Source organism: Chlamydotis macqueenii, chromosome 1 (genome assembly GCF_036417535.1).
Source record: "Chlamydotis macqueenii isolate bChlMac1 chromosome 1, bChlMac1.mat, whole genome shotgun sequence".
NCBI lineage: Eukaryota > Metazoa > Chordata > Aves > Otidiformes > Otididae > Chlamydotis > Chlamydotis macqueenii.
This window is the reverse complement of record NC_141556.1, coordinates 92,194,384-92,218,988: the sequence shown is the minus strand read 5'-3', so window position 1 is coordinate 92,218,988 and position 24,605 is coordinate 92,194,384. Positions and strand designations below refer to the sequence as shown.

General features: G+C 42.7%; 1 protein-coding gene across 1 annotated transcript in view; it reads left to right on the top strand.

The window, feature by feature from the left end:
• Window positions 1–2,887: 2,887 nt before the first annotated feature.
• Window positions 2,888–24,605, top strand: part of GRAMD1C (GRAM domain containing 1C) — a 57,438-nt gene continuing 35,720 nt past the window's right edge. The window contains 5 exon segments of the mRNA XM_086770783.1: window positions 2,888–2,974; window positions 2,977–3,024; window positions 3,027–3,053; window positions 4,354–4,482; window positions 21,578–21,662. Coding sequence (XP_086626909.1) covers window positions 2,888–2,974; window positions 2,977–3,024; window positions 3,027–3,053; window positions 4,354–4,482; window positions 21,578–21,662 — 376 coding nt within the window.

The window sequence follows — 24,605 nt, the reverse complement described above, 5'->3', positions numbered from 1 at the left end:
AGTTGCTGAAGTATATGGCCTCAGCACCTCTCCCTCCCGTAGAATGGGGAAAAAAAAAAAGTGTATGTTATTGCAACAGGACCTCGCATTCTGCCCAGTGAATGTCACACTTACTAAAGTTACCACAGCTTCGAGCTGACTGCTCTGCCTGCTGCCTGGATGAGAGCCACGTTTGAAGCAACAATGAGTTCCCAGGGGCTGCTCTGATCTCTCTCAGAGAAGATGCCGAAAATGCTCTGACAGCAGACGGAAGATATTCCATTGTTTTTCACTTTGTCCTTGTATAAACCATATAAACCAGAACTTTAGGCCGAGTACTGAATATCCCAATACTCAAAAGGAGACCTCTCTTCTGCTGAGCCTCTCCCTAATGGAGATGAGAAGACAAAGAGCATTGGCTTGGTTTTCTGACCAGCTGGACGCCTATCATTCTAATTTACCATGAAAGGAAATTACAGAATCTCAGTATCTTTGTGGCTATATGCACACAGTGCTTATAGGTAAAATGTATTCTCCAAAGTACTTTTTTTCCAGTGCAGAACAAATCCTTTTTCACCAAAAGTTGATGACTTAAACCCCACTTAAGTAAAGCTCATTTATGCCACCAGTGGCATAAAGGTGGAGATGGAGGGGAAAATTGCTAAAGCGGATGTGCTATCTGCAAAACTAGCAGGTGTGCTCTGGAACAGAAAGTCTGGGTTTACACAGAGGTACATACAGAGCACCGCTTTGTGGGGAGAGCTCCAGCAGCCCCAAACCCCCACCTGTGGCATCCAGCCCTGCCAGCAGTGCTACTGCTGTACCAGGCACATGCCACTTGCATCAGCTGGCTGACTCCGTTTCCCTCAGCTATGGGATTAGGGATTACGGCACACCTTCCCAGAAGGAAAGCCTGCTGGCTTTATCTAATGATTTTGCTTATCTTCAGGACTCTTCAGATAATGGAATCATACTTGAGTATCCAAGCTCGTTTTGTATACTTTAGTATCCTTATATTCTGCTATTATTGTAATTTTCCTTTGCTGTTCTAGTAAATTGTTTTCATCTCAACCCACGAGTTTTCCTTTCTCCCCATTTCTCTCCCCCATCCCGCTGGGGAGGGGGAGGGCGAGCGAGAAACTGTGTAGTGACCAGGGCTAAACCACCACACTGCCTGGCAGAGAAGTCAGCGTGGGAAGATGGAGCCGGACCAAAGGCATTCCAAACAGTGTCTGATTTAAATCCAAGTAATCGGTGTGCTTCTAAAACAACCTTCAAGTGTGCTGTGATGGACATACTACTGTTGTTCCTGCAAATGTTTATGTTCATTTCACCCTGCAATAGCAATTCTCTTGTGAATCCTCCATTAAATAGGATATGCCTGAGCAAAACTGCCAGGTCAGCCGGCTTTTAACTGAGGGAATACAAAGGGGGTTTAGTGCTGCTGGCAGCCAGCAGTTGAACATGAAGCTTTTCCCACTTGGGTAACACAGTGTGATTCAGAAAGAGTCTAAATTTTTGGACAAAAAGTAAACTGTTCCCCTGAGTACTGTCCAGAAAAGCTTGAAAAATTTGAGTTTCAGAGGTCCAAATCAAGAAAGCAAGCAACAAAATTGAAATAAAATACAGATTCTTTCTTTTTTACATTTCCTTGTAAATTTTGGAGACTTGCAGTCGGTGGCATTAAAGCTGTCCTGCCTGGGCCAACAGCTGGGAGGGGATGCCAGCCACAGGGACTTCTGACACTTTTGCTAATGTATCAGTGGGCAGATAGCACAGGACTTAGAGACATCCCTTCAGGGAGAGACTCAACCCACTTTCTGGGGAAGCGGCGAGAGAAAAGGGACAGCAGGAAGAAATAGCGCTGCGATGCCAGGCTGCTCTACTCCTCCTTCCCTCGGATATCCATCCATCCATCCATCCAGTCATCCCTTTTCATTGTTGACCACCCAGCAAGGTGGAGACTTCTTTCCGTGTCACAGGGCTCTTCTTTATCCTGCAAGGTGACTCGAGGGCACAAATCTGGAAGGCATTGTGGCTCTGGCTGGGTCCCCCGATCTGAGTGGCACCGTTTTGGTGCTGAATAATTTGGCGCCCAGCTTTTCCAAACCCTGGGTGCTCACAGCTGGGACAGAAACCACTCGGCGCTGCTCAGCGGCTTGAAAAACGAGAGCCCGGGTTTCCTGAGAGGAGTCCCCCACGATTTCCTTCATTTCACCCCATTCCCTCGCTCAGTCCGCAGCGGGGCAGAGCCAGGCCTCCTTCTGCTCCCCCGCGAACACGCGTGGGGCAGGGCGGCACGACCCTGTCCACGCACGCCGCCGACGGGGCGGGGACGCGGGGTCGGGGCCCGGGCGGCCCCTCAGACTGCGGGCTGTGGCGGCAGCAGGGCCGGTAGGCGGCCGGGCCCCGGGGCGCCGCAGGAGCGGGCAGCGGAGGGCGGGCTTGGCTTCCCTTCCCCTCACTCCTCCTCGGCTTCCCCCCTGCAGCGGCCTCTCGCCGCTATTTTCCTTTGAACATCCCCCCACCCACCCTCCCTCGTCAGATTTAGGAAGCGCTCTGGCCGTTGGATGGGCTGCGGGGGCTGTGCGCAAGGAGAGGGCGGGGGGGGCCGGGGCTCTCCCTCGCGAGGGAGCCAGCTGAGGCCGCCCCCCCGCAACTCCCCGCCGTCCTGCTACAGCTCTCAAACTTTCCACCGGCTCGGAGGCTTCGTAATTAACCCTTCTGCAGGCCGCCGAGTGCTTTCCCGAGCCGGCCGAGGAGAGTGATCCCCGCTTCGCGGCCCTCCCCGCCCCCCCGCCCCCTTAACGGCTTCCCCCCCTCAGGAGCAGCGGCGCCTCTCGCCCTTGGCAACCGCCTCCCGCCCCGGGTCCGTGCCCCGCGGCCCGTCCGGCGCCGGCCCCTTTAAATGGCGGCCGCGGCCCGGCTGCGCGCCCCGCCGCGGCAGTTAGCGGGCGCCGCGCCGCCCTCGCCCCCCTCCATGGTAAGCGCCGCGGTCTGCCCGCTCCCCGCCCGCCCCGCCGGTGGGCTCCATGCCCCCGGCCGCTGCCCCGCCGCCCCCCGGGGCTGCGCAGGTAGGTGCGGAGGGCGGGGAGCCCTGCTCTTTCTCCCGGGGGCCGGGCCGGGCCGGGAAGAACCGTCCGGGGGTGCGGGGCCACCGCGATCCGCTCCGCCGCCACCTCCTAGAAAGTTTTCTTTCTTTGGTGGGGGGTGCGGCGGCGGCCATCTGGGCCTCCCCCCCACGGTGAGGAGGGGCGGCTGCGGCCCCCGGATGGAGGGTCCGGGCTCTGGGGTGCCGACAGCCGCCTGAGGAGAGGCCCGGCCCCGCTGCGGGGCGAGGGGAGTGGAGGGCGGAGGGGCTGGCTTCGGGGTTTGTGGCGTTAACGGGTTTGTGCGGCCGGGGTGGCGAGGAGCAGCCGGAGGAAGCTGCAGGGAGTCCGTGTGTTGTTGTGGAGGGAGCTCTGGAGAGCAGCCCTTCTCTGCTCACCCCGCGTCGCCTGGGGTGTCTCGGCTCTCTGCCTCACCCCGTTGTCCTGTGCCCCCCAGCCTGGGCCCTGGGCTTGGCTGCGGCCTCGGGGGAGCTCGCACCCCTCTCCAGCCGTGGGTGTGCATATGTACCCACGTCAATTTAGTTTTGAGGCGTTCGAGACTCAAAACCCAACTTCTCTCATTGGTGGATCCAGTAGTACAGGCGGTGTTAGCTATGGGTTAAGGCCCTGGACTGGTTTTGTCTTTGTTAGGTGGCTGGGGACAAGTGTCTTTCTGTGGTGCTGGGTTTTCCTTCGTGAAGTAAAACTGACTTTCCACGTGAAGGGTATTGATATCAAGGGAGAGTGCTACAGAAGAGTGCTTATCTTTATAGCAAGTGATAAGAGCAGAACTACTTGCCTCTGAAGTGTTGTGCTTGTATTTATATATGACAAAACACACTATTTATGGTGTAACTGATATTAAATATAAATATTTGATGTATTTGTATTATAATAATACATGTCAGTCCTCTGGTAAATGTTACACCTGTACGACCTTTCCCAAGTTTTGTAAAGTTCTGCAGGTTCTAGAGATGTGCTGTGTGTCTTGTGTTGATGTTATTCTAGCTCTAAATGTCTGTGCAGCTTCAGTGTGCAAGGTGAGGAGTTGCTGTGGAAATGAAATACTCTGATAAAAATGGAAGGAATAATTAAATATAGTATACTCTGGAAAACAAAGTAAAATCAATGAAATGCCAGTGGGAACTGCTTCCATGCTACTTGCCTTGGTGAAACTAGCTTGTCAAATTTCATTTAATATATAGTTGTTAAATAAATTAACCATCTTCTTGTTTCACCTTTCTCCTCTGTTGTTGAATTACGTACCTTGCTGCTTTGTTCACAGGAAGTTCATGAAGTGGATTATGGTCTTATTAGCCAGCTGCTTGCTGATTCAGAGGAGACTCTTGGCTCATCCGCAGAGAAAATGCAGGGTCCTGCTCAGTATAGCTGGAGTGCTGACTGGAGCTTTTGGGTAACGTGTTTTATCTTTCTCCTAACTTGTGTTTTATTTTAAATATAATATATACATATATTTTAATTTATATATGTGTGTATATGTACTAGCTTTATATCCACAGTTCTCAAGTTGCTTTGCAGTCATGAATTAGTAAAGCGTTCTCCACCCATGTAGTGAGGTAGGTAATTTTATCATTATCAGTTTACTAAAGTGTAAGCTGAGGCTGAGAGGGGGTGAAGTTGTTTACCTGATGTCATGTAATCAAGTTAGTGACAGGACTTCTGGCTTCTGTACCTAGTCCTGTCTCCTGGTTCCTTGCACGGTTCATTAACCTGTCCAATGTCTCTTTATGCCTTGAGAAAGTCATTGTTGATGTTTTTTACAGTAAGGGCTGAATTTTGATTCTCAGTGTTGAGTAGTTCTTCTGATGTGTGTTTCTAGTGTCTTTTTGTCAAGTAAGCACACTTATTTTCCACAAGAGTAAACATGCTTCCTGTGTTCTGTGTAAAGAATGAGAGTTGTGTATAAGAAGGGTATAAAGGAGGAGTGTAGTTTTGCACCTCTCCAGGGAGATGCCCCACTGAAAGTGGAGGGTGTAATAATAAATGCTGTCTGTAATAGTCTTCTTGTGCTTTTGATGGATTTCTCCTTTCTCCCCTCCCCACTGCCATAAGAGAAGGTAAACCTGTGGGTGTAGGCTTAGAGTGTATTTTTTGCTCTTAGTTTGGTGGATGGGTTGCTGCTGTTAGGTGGGAAAGGGGAACACTTGTGTGTGCAGCCACAGGCAGGGTAACACCTGATCCTGTGGGAGACTTGAATTCCCTTCTTCACAGCTCTGATGGTCTGACTCAGCTTCTGCATCAGGTGGCCTCAGTAAATTGGTGTGCTTCAGCTTGTGCATAGGAACATCATCTGCATCCTCCTGATGAGGTCATCGGAGTGCTCCTTGTGCTCAGCAGGTGAAAGATTAAGTAACTAGCAAAGGCTGTAGGGAATCTGTGACAGAGCTGTGAGCAGAACCAGAGGATTAGATTTCCCAGCTCCTTATTTACAAATAAAGCTTTTATGTCTTTTCGTCCCTCCTGTTCAAAATAGGCAGATGTCCTAAAAGTCAGAACATTGATTTTGCATCTTGGGCTCTAGCAGAAATTTCCCCTAAAATGCATGTGTACTTTTAAACTGAGCAATGGTGGTCTGGAGCCAATAGAAATGTGACAGGCCAAATGAATCCCAGCAGGTCATAGAATTATATTGCTAGAGAGTGAGTGCTTGGATTGTTCAGTGTTTTCCCCACTGTTCCTGCAGCGACAGAGATGATGCAGGGCTCTCCTGCCGGTGCACAGCTGTATCTCTGTAGTTGAATCGATAGCAAATCAAGCTGCGCACATTGTAAGTGCCAGCTATGCTCTCATTAGATGGCAAATTAGATGGTCTAAACTAACTCTTGATGGTTTTCGGACAACTGTTAATGCAGTTGGTAGTCTGTGTGAGGAATAAACCTGTTTAGATCTTGGGGTCAGTTTGTTGGACTTGTAGTTAGCAACTCAGTCTTTCCTTGATAAGCTTAGCAATCTAAATTTATGTCAGTAAATCACAATATGTGAGGAATATAATTGTGCTATTGGCTTTGCATTTTTAGCTTTGAGATTCATGCTGAAAGTTAGAAGTTTCTTTGAACAGAGTTTTAGGCACGTACGGTGCAGGGTATTGTGTCCTCACAGTGCCGCTTTCTGCTTCCTGTAGTAATGCGTGCCTGTCACTTCAGGGGAATGGGATTCTTCAGTGCAGTGGCCTCTGCTAAGAGAGTGTGAGGTGTTCTCCAGTATGATTAAATGGTTGCCTTCTGTCTATGATTTATACTTCAAGACCTTAGTATTTGTTTGAAGTTGGTGTTTATCTGGTTCTGCAAATATGACCTTGCAGATAGAACAAAGGAGTTGCGTAAATACGTGCCTCTTGTAAGATAGTGCTCTGGCTTGTAAAGTTCTAGCTGTATCATTTGTGTCACTAGGTGGTTTAAAAAACCTCTATCAATCTGCTTATAGAAAGCTGGGTACTAATTTTCTCTGCCTCAAGGGGACTGAACTTAGAAGTAGCGAGAGGCAGAAAGTCACAAATTCAAGGCAAAAATTAAGATCTTATTAAAAGGTTATGTCATGGGCATATTTCCCTGCTTTTTCTAGACAGAAACTGTGTTTTAATAACTTTTCACGACTGATGATCAGCTGCTGAGTATATAAACGAATCATTAAAACTCCCTGAATACTTAGTCATAGCAAATGTGTAGGTGATAACACGGAAGGCAGCTTGTTGTACTGTGCAAAGCATGTGTCATGAACACTTGACAAAGGATGATCTTAGTGTCCTGTGGCAGGTGTGGATTTGTTGTGCTCATTCCTAGTTTTAAGTCAGTAGAACTAGAATTGCTACAACAGTAAGGCTATCCTGCGGTAGCATCCAGGGATCAGCTTTGGTTGCCTGGGTTATTTGCTTTGAGAGGCTGCACGTTTCTGATGACTTTGGTTTGCTCCAATGGTTCACTTCTTGTAAGTACGTGCTCTTGCTTCTCTGATGATGGAAACCAAATGTGGATCTTAGAGCCTGACTGGTTTGACTTCAATTTTTCCTGGATTTGAGTGGGAGTAGGCAGTTGTGCCATGCCTCTGGAAGCCAGGCCAGGTATCATGAATGCTCAATAGGTCCTGTGAGCACATGTAATTAGCAGCAAGCTTGGGTTGGGAGCCTCTGGGATATAATCTCTTACCTGACTATGATGAGAGGAGAGAAGGAAGGGTAGCAGAAAAATTAGCAGGGGTTTTTTTGTGAGTGGCTTTTTTTTTTTTTTTTTTTGAAGACAGTTTGCTGGAAGTGGGCAAAGTTATAACCTCACTGGAGGAAGAAAGAAGCTTGCTTGCGAGCTTCATCTCGGGATTTCCCACTTTACTGGAATCTGTAAAGCATGCATCTACTTTTGATTAAAGGGCTCTAGTTTTGGCAACTGCAAATAGAAGTGATGGAAGTCAAAGATGCTTGGGAAATTAAGTTACATCTGGAAGCCCTATCTCAAGATTCTGAATTCACCTTTTATTCTTTTTACACTCTTCATACTGAAATGTAATTAAATTTAATAACCTTGAAAGAAGAAGCCCATGGAAATCTTACATGTTCTCCTACTGTTATGAAGGAGGTAAAGGTGAATGAAGAAGCTAATGAGAAGGATCCTCGCATCAAAAGTGAGAGTGTTCTGTCTGGGGACTCTAGTTTCTGTTAATAAACAGTCAAAGAAAGTTTATATATGTCTACAATGAGAAGAATGCATGTGGAAAGAAAGACCAAAAAAGTAAGTCCTTTCCTTACAGTGAAAAGGTAGGTGGAAAGAGTTGAAATCAAATGAGCATCTCTCAGAAAATTGCTTTTATCTGGGAGGCTTGTTTAAGAAACTGGAAATCTGAGGTGCCAAGAAGGTGTTGGAAAGAAAATAAGAGGCTTTTAAAAAGCCGATTTGATTGCAAGGTAATGTTAGTTTAAAGAACTGGTCAGTGTGAAGGAGTATGTTAATAGAAGGAAACAAATGATACGGTGAAAAGTGAAAGTAAGCCTTTTATTTTTCATAATATAAGAAAAAGAGAGATTGCACAAGGTTTGGAAAAGGATTTTGAATTTTGACAAACATGAATTTGATTTCTGTGTGAAAGAGCTAGTCTGTGGGATCATGTGAAAATATATATGCCAAGAATATGGTAAACACATATGACTCAAATCTGCACAGGAAGGGTGCAGATATACATTGCAATTTGGAAGATAACTTATTGCAGCACAGATACAAACTGACATACTTTGGGGACCAAGACTAGTAAGAGTTAGATGAAATACTTCTTACATCTATAGTTGCTTGAATCCTCCTTTCACCTTTCTCTGAAGACTCATGTTCACTCTGGGAATGGTTTATTTGGCTTGTTAAATCAGTAACTATGTTCTGACAGACTGATATTTAAGGCCCTCTGACAGTTGCTTCATCTCCTGTGCTATGTACTTGGTATGTTACTTCTTAAGAAAGCTTTTCTTCTTGTCTGTGCCTCCAAATGCTTGGGTTGTGAAGAAGAGACGTCATGGCTTGTGACATCAGAGGACAACTTTTAGCCTCCTTTTTATTTACTGTTTTGAAGCAGACTGCTAAGGAGGATGAGAATTGGATAAATGCTGTAGGTCTCCAAAGAGAATAAAAATCTTTAGAACATTTACACTATTTTTTTCTGAAATGTCGTAACTTCAGTATAAATAGCTTTTGCTGTACTTGTAGTCTTGGTACACTGTTTGTTTACCTATTTGGTAATCTCTAGAACAGGTGCCTTTTTTTTTTTTTTTTCAAGCCCTCTGATAGCACTGATTATACAGAAGCAGTTTTTTTTTAAAATGGTAAGAAAAGATAAACTGTAGTTCTGCCTTGCCCTTGAACATAGCTGATTAGGATAAAGTGTTTTGCTTGCTTATTTTCAGCCTGGAAATATCTTTATTGCTGTTAATGCAGCTCCAAACTGAGCACTGGGGTAGATCTGACTGCCATCAAGTTTCAGCCTGAACAAAGACTGCCAGTTGGTGCCCTGTCTAAATAAGCTTTCTCCAGCTGCAGCAGTGAGAAGTTTTATATATTATTAGTGATTATTGCACACACCTAAAGAATTAGCCTAGAATCTGAAAGCAGAGTTTAATAGATGAGGAAGAAAATACTTCAGATTTGTGTGATTTACTTACTTTCTAAGTCATTGGGAGCAAAACCATCAGAAACGCAGTATAGTTTAGAAAATCAGCATGGAGTTGGTTGAATCCTGATACCTGTTTAATGAGAGAGGGGTTTATAACTAATGGAATGAAAGCTTTAAAAGGCAAATCTAAGAGATGGAAGTTAAGCTCTTTTTTTAGTCTTTGGTTTGGTTACAGTTTTGTTCAGTATTTTTGTAAACAAGCAGTGGTGTAACATTGTCTTTTTTTAAAGTCTGCTACAGATGAGCTACTTGCATCCCTTTGGAGGGAAAGAAGACAGGTAAACAAAACTCTACAGAATGTGACTCTCTTTAGTGGTACATTTAATTAAGTCATTAGCAACAACTAGGAGTACAAAATTCTCCAGGAGGTGTTTCAGGAAGAAAAAAAGGCAAAATCTGAAATATTTTCTCAAGATTTAGATGATTTGGGATGCTTACTTGCCTATCTGAAAACATAAGAGCATTCTAGACAAGAGTATATGGTTTTTCTGCTAATGACTACTCTGGAACTTGTATTTTATCTCATCCTATGCAGCAATTGAGCTATGTCAAGATTCCTTGATGCTATTGATAGTGTTTTAGAAATTACATGGAGTAAGTGTTTTTTTAGATAGTTTTTTATTGAAGTTGCTTGCAGAGTCAGCGAAGCCCACACTTGGGATGCTCATGCACAAGCTTTAACTTTGGTAATATGTTCCAGTTGTGTATTTGTTACTGCAACCCCCTAAAGCCCCTAGGGCAATGATGGATAAAGTCATTCAGGACTTCAGCCTGCTCATATGACCTCTCAGCTGCTTCTGTCTTCTGCCGTTCCTACCTACTGGGACGCAAGATATCGCCCCTTGTTCAGAATGAGTGGAGGTATGTGATCATGAACCATGGTGTGTGCCTAGCTCTGATCAGCTTGTACTTATGCACGTCTCCCAGTAGCTGACCCTTTGCATTCCGTTTTTGTATAAAGCTGGAGAAAAACTATGTATGGTCTGTCTTTGTTGAAAATGGTTTAATCAAATCTGGTGGCAGCTTTTAATCAAGAAATGACTAAGTAAAATTACATTTAATTTCTAAGGTAGAAAAGGAAGAGATCAAATTAGATTTTTCACAAGAAAAATAATTCTGGGGCAATTGCTTGGTGAGTGCAGTTTTCCATATAATTTCAAATGCAGTAGGGCTACTTGCAGGCATCATGAGATGACTGGTTTAATTTATACCAGCACAGTTCATGTAGTTGTCTATAGTCACTACTGCATTAGCTATGTAACTAATGTTGTAGTTTATGTAATATATTCCTACTGGTTGTCACCATAGTCCCAATCCAAAATATTTATGTATTGTTCTATGAGTTGCTGAAAAATAAATGGCACAGATCAGTTATTACATCTGAAGTGCTAAATGAAAATTGAATAAATATTTTGAGAAGTCCTATTTTTTTCTTTAATATAACTTGCGATCAGTCTTACTACCAAAGAGGTTGATTCCTTCATGACTTTTTTTTTTGACCAATATCTGGGGTCCTTTACGAAACTTAAATACAGATCAGAGATGCCAGAGTTGGTTTCTGGGAGGGTAAGGAGGGAAAAGTGTGACTGGGGTATGCCATTCTTTTGCTTCTGTATTTAGCTACTTTTGTATTAAGTAATCCAGGTGGGACTTTGTTGTGGGTAAGGAAGATGAGAGCTCAGAAGTGATGTCTTTTAGTTACTTTATTGTATGAAGTCATGTCCCCGTTCCTCTTCCCCCCAATCTCAGTCTTTTTTCCCTTACTTATTAAATGGATCAGATAAGTCTAAAGACAAGCAGTTCTAATTTTTTTTCATTACTTAGGCAGCCTGGAGGAGTGAAAGATCAGGTGAAGGAACAGATGTTCTTAACAAATAACATTGCCTAATTGTTTCACACACATGCTGTAGGAAGAAATATGAGTCAGATGAAACTGCTGTTCAGAAAGGAATGTATCTTTTATCCAAAAGGAAATTATCCTGACTGAGCTTTTAGTTGTCATTGCATCTTATTAGTTTGTACACTTATGGCTGTTGCAACTTGGACAATGTAGTTACAAGACTTGAAATTAAACTGGGGAGCAGACAAATTATCTGAGCTAAAGGATAACTTGGTGTTGGGAGGGTAACAAATGAATTTCAATGAAACAATGTTAGAATAGTAACTGTGGAGTTCATATAAACACATTTGGTTTATTTGTGTTAAGTTTGTTTTAGAACTTGATGTATCATGGGACTTTTTTTTTTTCATTTTTTTTGTATTTTTTCTAGTCCTTTAAATGCTAAAAAAACCCCTTTTTTTTTTTTAATCCTTTTATTAATTTTATCACCAATCTTTGAGATAAAATTACTGAGAGGGGAAAAAAAAAAGATTGTTTGAATGCTGCATCTTTGAAGTCAGGAAAGTAGGTACAGATCCACAATTTTTCCCTAAATTGAAAAGGAGCTAGGCATTTAAGATCTTTGCTTGTACTAGTGTCTTGGGCAGGCAGTATGAAACATGGTCTCTGGAAGAGGCATTATAGGCATAATTTTACTACAAAGTCCAGACAAGTTACTGCCAGCTGCAGGTGGTATTGATGAGGATGCTGAGTAAATCTGAGATGGAAGCATCTTGCCTCCTGGAAGAGCAAAAAGCACCTTAGTTTCCAGTTCAGGGTTGGGGAAGATGTTTTTCTATGGAAGCATCCAAATCTCTTGAACTTCTCGCTTAACTTTCTTATTTAAAATTTAGATTTACACAAACTCAGAGGTACTTGGTAGCAGTTGTATAAATAATCGTATTTGAAATTGAAATTATCAGCTTTATTGCTAATTACACAAGTCCAGGCTCAGGTGTTTAATCAGCTGAAGGTGGTGTTATCTTATAAACAGGAAATGCACTTAAATCACTTTATGCTCATGCTACTTCTGAGGCCTGAGTCATACCGGTACCCAGGCTTTGGCAGGGTCTTTCTAAGATGATTTTCAGTCCTTTAATTGTCTTTCTGATGGAAAGAAATCACCAATGAATATTTTTCTGAACAGATTTGCCTCCTAATATCTTGCTACTCTTGCAGCACACAGATTCCCTGTGATGTATCCTAGCTTTGCTTTGGGAAGGCAGAAGAGCTGCCTCGTTTTTCTGGTGAAACCAGTTCCTGCTGTTTACGTATGTAGCTGATCTTGACAACAGAACTGCGGGCATCTAAAGGGCCACCACCCACCACAAAGACAACCACTTAATCCTAGCGAACAGCTGTGGCTGGCAAAATGACTGTAAATATGGCCCCATTGTGTTCAATTGTCTTCTCCTTTCAGGTATTCCGATTTAAATCTTATGATACAAGTGATTAAAATGCCTTGAAATGCATTTTCCTGTTTCTTCTTACAGCTTCCTCAGTCAGGGCTGTGCTGGGAGAGGGATCTCTCTTCCCTGCAGTTGAGTCATTAGTTCTACATTCAGCCAAATGCCCACGGGGATCCCATGTGTAGGAGGCTGGGTCTCCAGTGGGTGAGGTGGATGCAGCCTAGAGACACTTGCCTCTTCTCCTGTAGCTCTGAGACCTTACCTGCATTGTGATAGCTTCTAGGTATGCAGTCTTGCAGCTGGGGATGGGTGGGTGGTGCCATGCAGCAAAAAGGGGCTCCACAGACCCTCACTGCCATAGTGGCCTGGGGTCTGTGCAGGGTGAAGCTCCTATGTAGCCTGCTGTTTCTTCTGTAGTCTGCCTCCTCCTCACTTCCAGAGAAGGCCCATACAGAGCCTGACTTCATGCAGTTACTTGCAGAAATGCAGCAGACAGATCCTAGGTAAGGCAGATGGAAAGAGACAGACGGCAGAAAGAAAGCAAAATAGATGTATGCTTGATGTTTTCCTTTCAGAGCAGGCAGAGATGTCTGATGAGCATGCAAATCCCTATATCTCTTGCCTCAAAGTCCCTGCTCTATGCCTACAATGAACTGAGCTCTGGGCTGCTCAGAGTGGGAGGTAGCATACTCATTTGAGGAGCTGAAGTGTGCATGAGGTATGCCCTGATCTCCTCCCTGCGTGCTCTGGAGCTCAGACTGAGGAGGTCTCTTAGCAGGGGCTTGACTTGTAAAGCGGACAATGGCCAAGTCTTGTGTGAGAGTAGACTTGCGTCCAGAGTTACCAGGTACAGATGTACTCCAAGACTGGTGCATGGGCTGTAGCCTTCAGTGGTGCAGAGAAGAGGAGCGCTGGGCATTGGGTGCTCCTTTACAAGCTGGTGTTTCCCTGGTGATGGTACTTTCCTTTGCTGTCCCCTTTGGGACTTCTGTGAACTTGAAATGAGCTATGCTACTACAGTCGGCCTCTCAAAATCAGTTTAGATGATTGTGATTTTTAGATTGGAGCTGGGCAGCTCTGTGCTCCCCCCGGCCTCTTCTTTTCTTTGACCACTTGCTGCAGCATTTTGTGCATATTCTGCAACGCTAGTGTGTTTCAGCTTGTTTTCCAAGTTGGCATGCAAGCAGAGGCTGGCAGAACACTAGCTAGCTCTGCTGGATGGTGTCCAGCACCGGCACTGAATAAGTGGGAGGAGGGGGGGAAGCCTTAGAGGCTGCCTGAGCATTCGTCTGGGATTTAGGTGGGTTGGAACAGGCTGCAGGCAGCTAGAGGAGGGGGTGTGTGTCTTCTGACTTTACGTTGGCTTCATGCCTCAGTCAGTTTTATTTCTGAAACACAGCATATGCTTTGCTCCACAGTGTATATGTCAAACTTGAGATTTTTATATCCAAGTTAGAGCTGTTACAAAACTAAGTTCGCTTCACCATTTTAAAGTGGTTTAGAATGCTTATTTGCAGAAAGAAAGTACTGAAAGTACTTGCTTCAGAACAAGCAGGGGATGTTCTTAATACAAACTATTGGCTTTTTTTTTCAGGGAGAAGTCTATAATACTGCTAATGACAAGAGACTTTCTAATCATTGATAAGAAGATTATCAGCTTATTTCCCAAGGACCTTCTTGGAATAACTTTATCTGAACCTTATTTCAATAAAAGATAATGACTTGTGAAACTGAGCTGGTAGGATCTTGAAGGACAAACTTGAGAGGTCCTCACATGTTCTAAACTGAAATACTTGTTACAAAATTATTTTAGATCTTTCCTACTGTTTTTTAATAAAGAACATTTAAAAAAAAACCAAACCACAAAGAACAAACAAACAAAAACCTCAAAACCAAAACTTGTAACTAGTTGTGCAGCTGCAAGTTCTCAGAAGAAATACCTTTACATCTTTCATCTTTTAAACATTAAGTTTGAGTTTTATTCCTGCTTGGGAAGGAAGCCAAATTTAAAAATTCTTCACAAAATTGTACTTTGTTCTATTTTTAATTATATAACCTGATGTTAGCAGCACAGTTCCCAGTATTTCATATGATGCTAAATTTTCTTGTCTGTCAAAATTGTAATTGTGATAACTTTGTGGTTTTCTTAGGCCATTTTCCAAGCTGTGTTGTGACATGATTTGATATTTGCACTTATGTAGTCAAAGCTCAAGTATGAGATCTTCTTTCCTGCTTTCAGAAGGACAAGGTGGCTGATGAGGTGCAGGAAATGACCAGGCCTTTGAGCAGGACTCCAGTCCAGCCAAGTTCATGTCACACCATGGGGTAAACAGTTGATACAGTTCTTTCTGGCCAGTAGTCAACCAGAACTGCTTTTCAGAAAAGCAGTCTTATGTTTCAGGGCAAGGATGGCTTGATGAGGCTGATATCCACGGTGGAGCTGGTGAGGGCTGGACTGCTGTTGAGGTGCTGTAGGACACAGTGCTTTTGATGTACTAGATCCAGTCTTTAAAATAACTAGGAGCAGCCTTCTTTTGCAAGTACCTAATTAAGTCAGTTTCATGACACTGAGTGTCAAATATTTTGTAGGTGGGCATCCAATATTTCAGAAGCTCTCCATAATGAAATAGTTCTGAGAATTTCTTCCTATGTGGATTTTTGGAAGCTATTTGTGTTAGTGGTAAATAATAGTCTGTCTTTTATACTTTTGGTGTGCATGCCCATGCATCTATGAGAACTAGTTAATAGTAACGTTCATTCTAGGGGCATTAGGGACTCTGTCTTTAGCCTTGTTTATGGGATCTCATAGGATTAAAAAAAAAAAACAAAACCAAAACAAATCACAAACAAAAACACACCACCTCACCCCTCCCCAACCGCAAAACCCTAAACAAACAAACCCCTAGAAAATACGATGGCTTGAGTATTTACTCATGACCTATGTTTTAATATCCCTTCCTTGAAATTTTATGTTATGTATTTCCAACAGAAGAAAGGACATAGTTGCACCAAAATTCTTACTGGATGTGGCTCTGCCTGTACACAGATGCCACTGAAGGGGAACTGCCACTGGTTTGTTTTCTGCTCAGTCACTAAGAAATGTTAAAATCTGTTTCTCCTTTAGCCTCCGCAAATAAGAGCGGGGCTGAGCCACAGAAGGGGACATAATGACCCTAGTGCACAGCCCTGTGTCTGCCAGTGGCCCACTGGAAGAGTGCCCTGTTCTTATGAGACTCCCCTCTCCAGAGGAGTTAAGGGTGAATGAAGAAGAGCATATAATGAATGTAAGTAAAATAGTCCTGGCTCCTGAAACTTCCCCCTCCCACTGTGACTATGAGCTTGTTTCCATTTCCTTGTGAGCATGGGAACTTTGGAAAGCAGGCTCCTAGGGAATACAATGGCTGAGCCAACCCTGGCAACAGCTGCTTGTTTTTCTTTCCTTTTTTTTTTTGTTGGTTTACATGCCTTGTATGACCTATGACCTAAATACAACTATGGATAATCAGGTGAGATCAAATAGCTCTGTATTTTTTTTTTTTTTAAAAAGAGCACTCTGCATGTCCAGTCCCAAAGTGCACAGTGTACTGTACCTACCACAGTAAGTTACCCTAAGTAGGATGGTGTTGCTCTTCAGGTCCTGTGAGTCATTCTTTCCCTGTGCAAGTTTAACAAAAGAACAGTAAGTTGCTGCTAGTAAAGCTTATGAGTACTCAAAAGTTATTTCTAAATCAACATTTTTCTGTAATTCTGTGAAGGAACGGTTAGTGAAAATAGAACACTAACAGTGGATCCAAACTGTTTGCTTGTGATGAGGTTAAATGGAGAACAAGTCTGACACTTTCAAAACACATCCTCTTGCTTATTTTCAGAAGAAATGGAAAACTGTGCCCTAGACCTGTGAAAAGATAAGGGAGACTGGTAGTCATATGGATGTGAGCTTCCACTGTGATTCTGTGCCTAAAAGCAAATGCAAGTTGGATTTATGTGTTTGCAGTGACTCCTGCAATGCTACATCTAGCTCTCAAGAAGCACATTGGAAATAGAAGGGGATTCAAAAGAGCCGTGAGAAGAAGTCTGAAAAAAAATCTTTTTGCTAATAGACTTCTTGCTAATCAGGCCCTACCCCAAAAGAAGATATGGAGTAACTTGCTCACAATCCAGAAAAATTCAGAAAGTGAAGATAAGATGAACCAACAGACCTCAAAGAACTATCCATAGCTAGGATGGATTTTTCTGTCAGGGGTGACTTTTAATTTAAGAAGGTAAAATGTACTTTTTTTTTTTTCTCTTTTCCCAAAGGGAAATTTGGTCACTGCAACTCTTGTTTTAAAGCAGGACCTAAATTGCAAGATAGCTTTTGCATTATAAATTAGATTGGATGGTCATAATGAATTGTTCTGGACTGAAAAAAATGCCTGCAGTGGGATCAACATTTCTCTGGTTGAATTACAAGTAGCTTCAGCAGAGACACCACTGTCTCAATGTATTATGGGACTTATGTTTACAGATAAGTCTGCCTGAATCTATTTTGGAGTATGTGAAGTTCTAAGTTTGCCTGCCTTATACTGCTAAATGAGGCTTTTGTTCGGGGCTGTTAACTTAGCTCTCTTTAGCCTAGTGAGGCTTCAGACTTATAGAAAGAAGTGGGGTGTTGGTTTGGTGGTGTCTGTGTGGTGGTTTTTTTTTTTTTTCTCCCTTACCAGATACGTTTCAAGAATACTTGTAGTCTTTTTGTATAAAATAAAACTCCTCTGACTGTGTGTTGTTCTTCTGGAAGCTGTTTTCTTTTTTTTTTTTTTTTTCTTCTGATGCTAAGCAGGATTTTAGATGAATTTGAAGGGGGGGGGGGGGAACAATGCATTCTTCAGTAGAAATATGACAATTTTTGCCAGGATATTTAATGTTTGTTTTTTAATGTGCTAGTGTAGGATTAAAAAGTACTTTCATCCTAACCTTACTAAAATTGCCAGATTTGTTTTCAACCATGTCTAGAAATTTCATAGGAAAGTACAGGTCAAGCTTTTCTGTCTTTGGGGAATAGCACATCGGATGGTCTTCAAGTGGAGTGTAGAGATAGCATATATTGGCTTTCTTGTAGACAGGAGCAAAGCTGTGAGTCTCATTGGCCATATTTTGATGGTTAAGTGAGCATAAAAGTTCTGAGCGTAAGAGGGGAGAAGGTCATGCAGCTTGCTTAATAGGCTTGTTTGGTTCTGGGCCCCCAAGCATTTTGTGATAACTGATGCTAAGACTGAAACTCAGTGGGAGGCATGTGTGCATCTCTTAAAATGAGGTGATGTCAAAGTTGTATTACTCTAGTGGTAAGGGCAACCCACCTATGTTCTCAGCTGTTTGTATTCATGGCTGCATGTCAAAACTGTAGAATCCCAGTTGTCAGGTAATGTGGTTTTTTTTGTGGTGCCTCAAAACAATTGGAAAACACTAACAAAGCAAATGCAAAATTATCACTGTCGTTAGCAAACATTAAAAAATGTGCACACTGTTCTGCTGAGGTTGATTGTTTGCATGCTTAGTTATGTGTGCAATCAAATAATTACCTGATGTTTAGCATTTTTACTGTACTCTTGGGAGAAGATGTAGCTTCTTTTTCCTCCACAGTTTGCTAAGTGGCTCAAATTATTTACAATGTCTAAGCTTTGAAGATGTAAATGTGAAGGGAAGATTTTTTTTTTTTAACAGGCTTCTATCATATAAATAACTCAGTCTAATTTAAGTTAACTTTTTTTTTTCCTGGAACATGACTTTATATAGTTGGACTCTGGTCCATTTCTAAACAAGGTATGAGAATCACTTGGTTATGTGTCTTCAAGTAGTATCTGGTTCTTACATAACTGTCTTCTGTAAAACTTTCTGGATGACACTAAAGAGGTTTTTCTGCTTGTGCTATTTTACAGGTTTCTGTATTTTATGGCTTCAGATAGAATGCTAATGTGTTGTTGGCTGGACTTAATAATTTTCTTTGTGATTAAAAATAACATACCCATAAATGCCTAAGATTATCCTCAGGCAAAGTATTTGCCTGATGACTTATAATTAAACTTCAAAATGTGCATGTGTTAAAATTGAGTTGCTGTTTTCGTCTTTTAAGCATCATACTACAGCCTAATTTACACCTTTCTTTTAATATTTGATGGCAAGTTTTATAACCCAGAGGTGGCAACCCGCCTCAAATGCTGCCAGGTCTGGGATATTATAATGGTGGTTGAGAGATGCTGTATTTCTTGGAAATGGAAATGTCTTACTTTTTCACTTTAAGGAAATTGATAGTGCCAATGGTATTAAAATTGTCCCTATTTCCCAAGTCTGTTAAGTGATCTCTTAATTACCAAGCCACTTACTGAGCATGTAATAATTGGAGATCTAAGTGAGCTAGTTTTCATACAAATTAAGAAAAATACAAGGTTAAAAAGCTTCAATGTGCTCACTGTTTTTTTTTCTGCTGATTAGATAAGGATTCAGTGCTGGCTGTTCATAAGTGTCCTAAGAGCTCAGTAGAAATCTACAATTGATAAGAGGATTTCTTATAGCCTATTTGTCAGTTTTAAATGCCAGCAAGGGTTTCTCAGACAAGCTATAGCAGGTTTTTATGCTCTAAATTACATTTCTATGTAAAACTCAAGATATCTTGAGTTTGATGAGTTTGAATTCTTGGAGCTGTTCAGCTGACTGATTCGGGCACCAATATAAATGTGTCTGTGATACTGTAATGTTCCTGTTCACTTCCTGATTCTTTTTCTTATAACCACAAAAATGCTTATATTCAGCGTAGCTCTTATCTGTGTATGGCATGTTTGAGAAAGTACTTCCCTCCTTAAAAGCTTGGCTTCTTAAATTGTGGCTTCATAGCTCGGGCTTGAAGATTGTGAGCTGTCTTTTGCTCTCATGGCAGACCATTTTGGGGTTTTTTTTGTGGTTTTTTTTTGGGGGGGGGGATTTTTTTTTTTAACCCCCCCCCCCCCTTGTATGTTAGCATTGCCATCACAAGCTCAGATTTCAGTCAGTTGAGATATGATTGTGTGAACTATAGGATCTCTGGAATGACAAGTGGAAACTTCACAGATCCAAGTTGGCTTTTTGTTTTTCTCCATGTCTCTTTCTAGAGTAATTGCAAAGAACTCAGTTTCTTGAAAGTGATGTAGTCATTGGATGCCTGTTTCAGATGATCAGCTAGAAGTATGCATTTCAGGGTGCAATGTGCCAAGGTCAAACCATAGCCTGTCTACTTTAGTAGACGACATGCTCTCCAAGAGTGTTATTTTCATGGTCTCAGAAATAGCTGAAATGTAACTGGAAGCATACAGCTTACAGGATATGTCTAAAGTGTTGTCCTGTTAGTTGCACCTAAATCTATCATGCTTGCTTTTCTCAGAAGGGTAGACATATTTCCTGTCTCCCTCCCTCACTGCCTTTTTATGTTGCAATGCTCGGAATATTAGTGACAGCAAATATGTACTCACCAGTGGTCAGACATAAAGACTTTGTTTTATTGATAGTAATAGAAGGTAACACTTTAAAAAAAAAAAAAGAAGCTAAAATAAATCAGGCCAAGTTTACCCTCTGCTCTGTTATATGCACTTAAACACCTGACCTTGAAGTAGCGCTTGTGTTCTTGTGGCCAAAGAGCTCGATTCTTAAGTATGGGTAGATGACAGACCATCATAGGATGTTTGCGTGTGCATAGGATGCTGTTCAGGGAACTTTTGAACTGCAAGAAGCAGGAATCTATTCTGTAGAAAATAGCAAAATGTGTGAAACTTGGTCAGATGGAGGCATTATTGGTTCTAGTTTATTAAAAGACCCTCAGGCTGAGGATAAGTCTGGCTCTGTTCTGGGATTGTTTTGACAACAAGCACAGACATAATGAAAGGGTAGTGACCAACTAAGGTGCTGCAGGAGTGCGCTAGAACTAGGTGTTTTTTTAGTAAACATGCTGCAAGGTCATACAGTCAAGTGGTTCTTTGCCTCCTTTCTTCTTTCTTCCCCCACCCTAAAGGTGAGTAGCCACTGATCTTATGGTAGAGACAGACTTAATGTTAAGTTTTGGAGTAATACAGGTGCTCACGGAGAGAATAGCAGCCACATCCTTAAGATCTTTAGAAAGGTTAAAAAAAAAATGTAAACAAGTCTTCTATAGTATATTTATACCTGGTTTTGGTAACACTTTAAATGACTTCTTCCTGTCTTAGCTATAGTCCAGATGAGTCAGTCTTATACAGCATTTTGTTAGGATACCCCCTAAAATAAGTGGCCAACATCTTAAGGAAAAAAAATGGCCTTGTTATTATGGCAAAAATAAAAAATTGGGCTTTTACAGGAGAATAATTTCTGGAGAACATGCTAAAGCTCTTTATTTGAATGGAAATGGGGGCATTTGTTTATAACGAGTTAAAGTCAATCAAGATTAATCTTTGCTGTGAATTTACCACCCAATTTGAATCTTAGATGAACCGTAGAGAGTGAGGTGAAGTGTAGAACAGGTCAGGAAATCAAGAGGTGATGGTGCTGCTATTTGTGTTTACTGGAGGAAACTTTGGCCTTTATTCCTACAGGTCTAATTATAGCAACTGTCAAGAAATCCACTGCATTGTAGTATGCCGGAAATGGTACTCCAATTAGAAGTCGGTATTCTAAGTTGTGGTTTGTATCTGGATAGTGGCTTGCATGAAGACTTGATCTGTACTGTCACCTCCTGTGTTGTGGCCTTGCTGCCTGTTCATTTAGTCTGTGCTAGAAGACTTAGCCCTGGAAGGGATTCTTGTGTCTTTGTGAGTGGAGAGCAGGTTGCCATCATACAACTTACATGCCTTGTAACTGGCATCTGGCCTGATACAGGGAACAGTTTGGCCCATGCTATCCTAAATATTGGAAGCATGCTCTTACATAAGCAAGCATAAAGTTACAGTGATGATCCCATTTAGATACCACCTATTTTTTATTGCTCTTTTGGTGTTCATTTGTTCAAGATAAAATTACACATCCGGTATGAAGACAGCTGAAAATAATCTGTTTGCTTAACCTTTTACCATTCTTTGTTGCAGCTCTCAAGTTCCACTTACAAATATAGGAGCGAGGAATTCAAGAGACAGTTTTCTCATCTGCCAGACTCAGAGAGACTCATAGTAGGTAAGACATAATCACACCAAAGTGCTTGTCTTCTGGCTGGTAACTTCATATTGCAGCAGTGCCAAGGTGTTTCTTTTACGGTAAATTCAAACTACAGCTGATAGCTTGCAATTCTTAGAAGCTTTTCCCTTGCTCCCTGGAACTAAGCCTAAACCCTTGCCCTAGGCACCTTGATTAATGTGACTTCTGCTACTGAGTCACACAGTGTGTGCGTGGAATTTAAAATACTCTTTTCAGAGATAAACGCTAGCTATGTGATATGAGGACATAAAATTTGATATTTAAGTGTGTAAATCCCATCAGCCATCATAGATCATTGGAAAATGCAAACCAATCTTCATTTTATCCTGATTTATAATGCTATGCACTTGGATGGGTTTGTCAACGAGGTATATTGAGGGCAGATAAAACCTTCTATGCTCCATGCTGATCTGTGCAGCTGTAGTAGTGCCTGGGCTAGTGCTGAGCATAAAGTACATTACCTGGTGCTGTGCTGTGCAAATCAGTTAGTTCTGGGTTGGTACATGCCTTGAGCAGAGGTTTTGTTAGTGAGGGGGGGCCTAAGGTGGTAGCATCTGTAGAAAACTGCTAGAAGTTGCTCCCCTTTGTTCATTGGACTCGGCCGGGCCTAGGATGGACCCGCTGCTGGCCAAGGCCGAGCCAATTGGTAGCAGAATGTCCTGTGATAACACCTCTGCGATAACGTATTTAAGTAGGGGAAAACAGAAAAAAAGAGAAGGAGAGAAGATGTGAAGCAGCTGAGCAGGGGGCAGAGAGGGGGAGGCACGAGCCTTGTGGGCCTTGCAGGCCTCACCCTCTGGCCTCCCGCTGGGCAGCCAACAGGGCCCAACTCAGCCCAGCCTGGCTGCAAGAAGTGGAGAGGAGATGAGAAGTGAATAAGATGTAAAAAGGATCCTGAGGGGCGTCTGCCAGCCTGTTGTGAGGAATGGCTGCAGATGCCAAGGTCAGTGAAGAAGGAGGGGGAGGAGTAATGTGGCTCCTGGCCAAGATTCCCCTGCAGCCTGTGGTGACAACCATGGTGGAGCGGGTTGTCCCCTTGCAGCCTATGGAGGTCCATGGAGGAGCAGAGATCCACCTGCAGCCTGTGGAGGACCCCATGCAGGGGTAGGTGGAGGCCTGAAGGAGGCTGTGGCCCATGGCACGCTGGGACACCTGTTCTAGAGGGACTGCACCCCGTGGAAGAGGTGACCCACGCCAGAGCAGTTTCACAAAAGACTGTGGCCCATGGGAGGGACCCCACGCTGGAGCAGGGGAGGAATGCGAGGAGTTCTTCCCCTGACGATGATACAGCGGCATAAAACAACACGTGATGAACTGACTGCGATCCCCATTCCCTTTTTCCCCCTTGTGCTGCTCGGGAGGGGAAGGTGGTAGAGATAATGTTAACCTCCCCCCACTCCTCCCTCTTCCCAGGCTTATCTTGTTCCCTGTCTCATTCTCCTGCTAGTTTTAGAAATAAATGAATACTTTTCCTCAAGTCGAGTCTGTTTTGCCCATGATGGTAACTTTAAGGATTTCTCCCTGTCCTTATCTCAAACCTTGAGCTGTTTTTCTTGTATCATCTCCTCCTATTCTCTCGGAGGGTGGGGGGAGCAAGAGAGAGAAACTGTGTAGTCTGGTCCCGATTGGGGCTGAACTACGACACCAGTATACCAGGTTAGCTTATCCATAGGCTGATGACATGGGTGCAGGCATAGAAGTACAGCTTAGGAGGAAGAGCAGAGGTGGTGAGAAGTGCATGGGGTGGGAGGGGAAAGAAGTGGCAGAGAATATCTGTGCTCTATCAAGCATAACTTCTTAGCTCTGAAATGTTCCTTTTGAGCTCTGATTCCCTGTTTTACTCCACTGCAAAATCCAAAGAAGGCAAGCACATAAACCTATCTCCTTTGCATGCAGTGGTGCACCTTATTCCCTCTTTATCAGTTGCCTTCCAGGTAAGCCTGCCTGCGCTGCCAAAGCATTGTATAACAAACACACTGGGCAAGAATTGGATGATGTTTTTATACAGAAGTGGCATTGTGACTGTTTAAAGTTCATCTCTCATCTTATGCAGCCTTTAACGAAGTGAATATGGAGAGGCTGTCAGTATATGCTTGCAGCATGCTGAGTTCCTTCCAGGTTGATGGAAGAGAGATTAGAGCTTTCACTTACACAGAAACAGTTAAATATCTGTGTCCTTTTCCAGCCTCAGAAGGAGGCAGTTATCCTCTGAAATGCCTTCTGCATTTTAAAAATACTTGAGTTCAGTACAGAAGAAAAGGATATTACTTCAAAGCATTGTTTTGATGTTTCTCCTTACATGGGATTGATGTAAGAAGCTGCGGAGCAAACTCTGAAGCACAGTTTCAATGAACAGGCTGCCAAGGACTTGAAGAAAGATTTAGTAATGGGTTAATCTCAACAATGTAGCACCTGCGCCATCATAAGCAAAGTTCTTACTTTATATACTTTTACCCTATAAAAAGCAGTTCTCCTTTGGAAGGACTTTTTGCATCCTCTACGCAAAGAGCTCTTTGCTTGATGCAGAGAAAGTTATCACAAGCTTTACATTGCTCAAAGAAGCAATTACTTGCTACTGTTCAAAAGAACTGTAACTGCTCCTGTTCTTAACAGTTAACAAAAGGCAACTATTCCGCTGTAATGAGCACTGCATACAAAGATTGTATGAAATATAGTTATTTTCTTATAATGAAAGAGAAATCACTTAGACTTTAAAAATGGGAGCGTAGAGCAGTGCCGCTAACTTTAATTTGTCGGAAAGTGTTGTTTACAAGCAGCATCTTAAGTTACTGGATTTGAAAACTTAAGAGAAATGCTAAACTCTTGTGTAGGTAGGCCACGGTGTTGCTCATCACTTACCTAGTGCTCCAGTATTTATAGGTCTGAATCCCTCTCCCTTTCCTAAACACAGAAGTTGGATGC